The following is a 1,286-nucleotide window of genomic DNA, read 5'->3' on the forward strand; positions in this document are numbered from 1 at the left end:
GTTAGCCCCTGCGTTGGGCTGCCTGTGTCTGCTATGGTGCTTGATGCTTCCCGACCGAGGCTACCCTGAGGGTTTCACCTTTGAGACTAGTGGATTGTGAGGCTGGGGGTATGCCGGGAAAACCGTATTTGTCTGCTAAGTGGGTGATTTCTGGAAACGAGGGAGGGCAAATGCGTGTTATGACCAGGAATATGGCTCAAGTAAGCCCCAGCAGGTCCTCCCATCCCTGGTGTGGGTGACACCTTGGAACCACCGTCCCTGCTGGGCTATGGGAAGGTCAGCATGGAGGCTGGAGGGTGCGAGACCACAGAACTGGGCCTGCGGAGGCCAGGGGAGGACTCAGGGCTGGTGGGCAAGTAGGGACGGGCTTCAGAGTTCTGCATGGAGACCTCAACCCCCGGCCTTCTCTTTCTTTCGCTTCTGTACTGTCCTTTGTCCCCTGTGCGTCCCTTATAGGTCTTGGACTTGTGTGTGTTGGGAGGGAGACTGAAGGAAGGGCGGGGAGGGGAGGGTCCCAGCGGGGAAAGCTTGAGCTGTTCTGTCTGCTTTCTTTGAGTTTGTCCCCAGTCCATCTCTCACTGTCTTCTCTGTGCCCAGCCTCTCCTGTCTGTCTGTCTGTCTGTCTCGGGGTGGGCGGGGAAGGGGGTCCCCAGCCCCAGACCCTGGACCTGCATCTTCTTGGAAGTGTGATTTTTGCCCTCACTCCCCCTGCCCCATTGTTCCCTCGTCCTGGCCCTTTTCCAAGCCAACCCCCAGCCTAAAGACACGTGTGTCCTAGACATGCTAGTCTGAGGGAGGAGGTTGGCCTCCACCCCACTCCCAGGAGGATGCTCTTGAAAGAAAGACAGTACAGGCTCCTTTCCACAGTTTGCAGGAAGCATCTGAAAGGAACCCTGCTTCCCTCCCCTGTTCACCCCAGCTTAAGGAAGGAGGAAGGGGATGTGTGGCTGGAGAGGTGCCCAGGACCCCTGCTCCCAACCCCTCCTTGGCTCCTAAGGCCAGCCCCTAACCCGCATCATTATCCTCCAAACCCTGCAGAAGAGCAGGAAGCTGGACACTGCCTTTGCCCTCCAGCCTTCTTGGAGCCCCCGTTCTGCCTTTTCTGTTCCTAGTGCCTGTCGGGCAGCCCCTGCTTCACCCCAGGTGCCTCTTGCCGCCCCCCTTAGGTCAGCCCCTCCTCGCAGTGACCCCAGTGGGGGATGGGCAGTCCCAGGACGAGCACACACCGTGACCCCGCCGAACCCCCTCTCCCCCCTCGCAGATCCAGAGCGGAGCAGCCCCCCCAT

The 1,286-nt window shown here is 59.8% G+C and overlaps 1 protein-coding gene across 1 annotated transcript in view; it reads left to right on the forward strand.

The window, feature by feature from the left end:
* The first annotated feature begins 282 nt into the window (after window positions 1–282).
* SRCIN1 (SRC kinase signaling inhibitor 1) overlaps window positions 283–1,286 on the forward strand; it is a 45,187-nt gene continuing 44,183 nt past the window's right edge. The window contains exons 1-2 of the mRNA XM_010843137.1: window positions 283–348; window positions 1,113–1,143. Of these exons, the coding sequence (XP_010841439.1) occupies window positions 283–348; window positions 1,113–1,143 (97 nt within the window). The remainder of the gene's footprint in view (window positions 349–1,112; window positions 1,144–1,286) is intronic.

Source organism: Bison bison, unplaced genomic scaffold, assembly GCF_000754665.1.
Source record: "Bison bison bison isolate TAMUID 2011002044 unplaced genomic scaffold, Bison_UMD1.0 scf7180017864180, whole genome shotgun sequence".
Taxonomy (NCBI): Eukaryota; Metazoa; Chordata; class Mammalia; order Artiodactyla; family Bovidae; genus Bison; species Bison bison.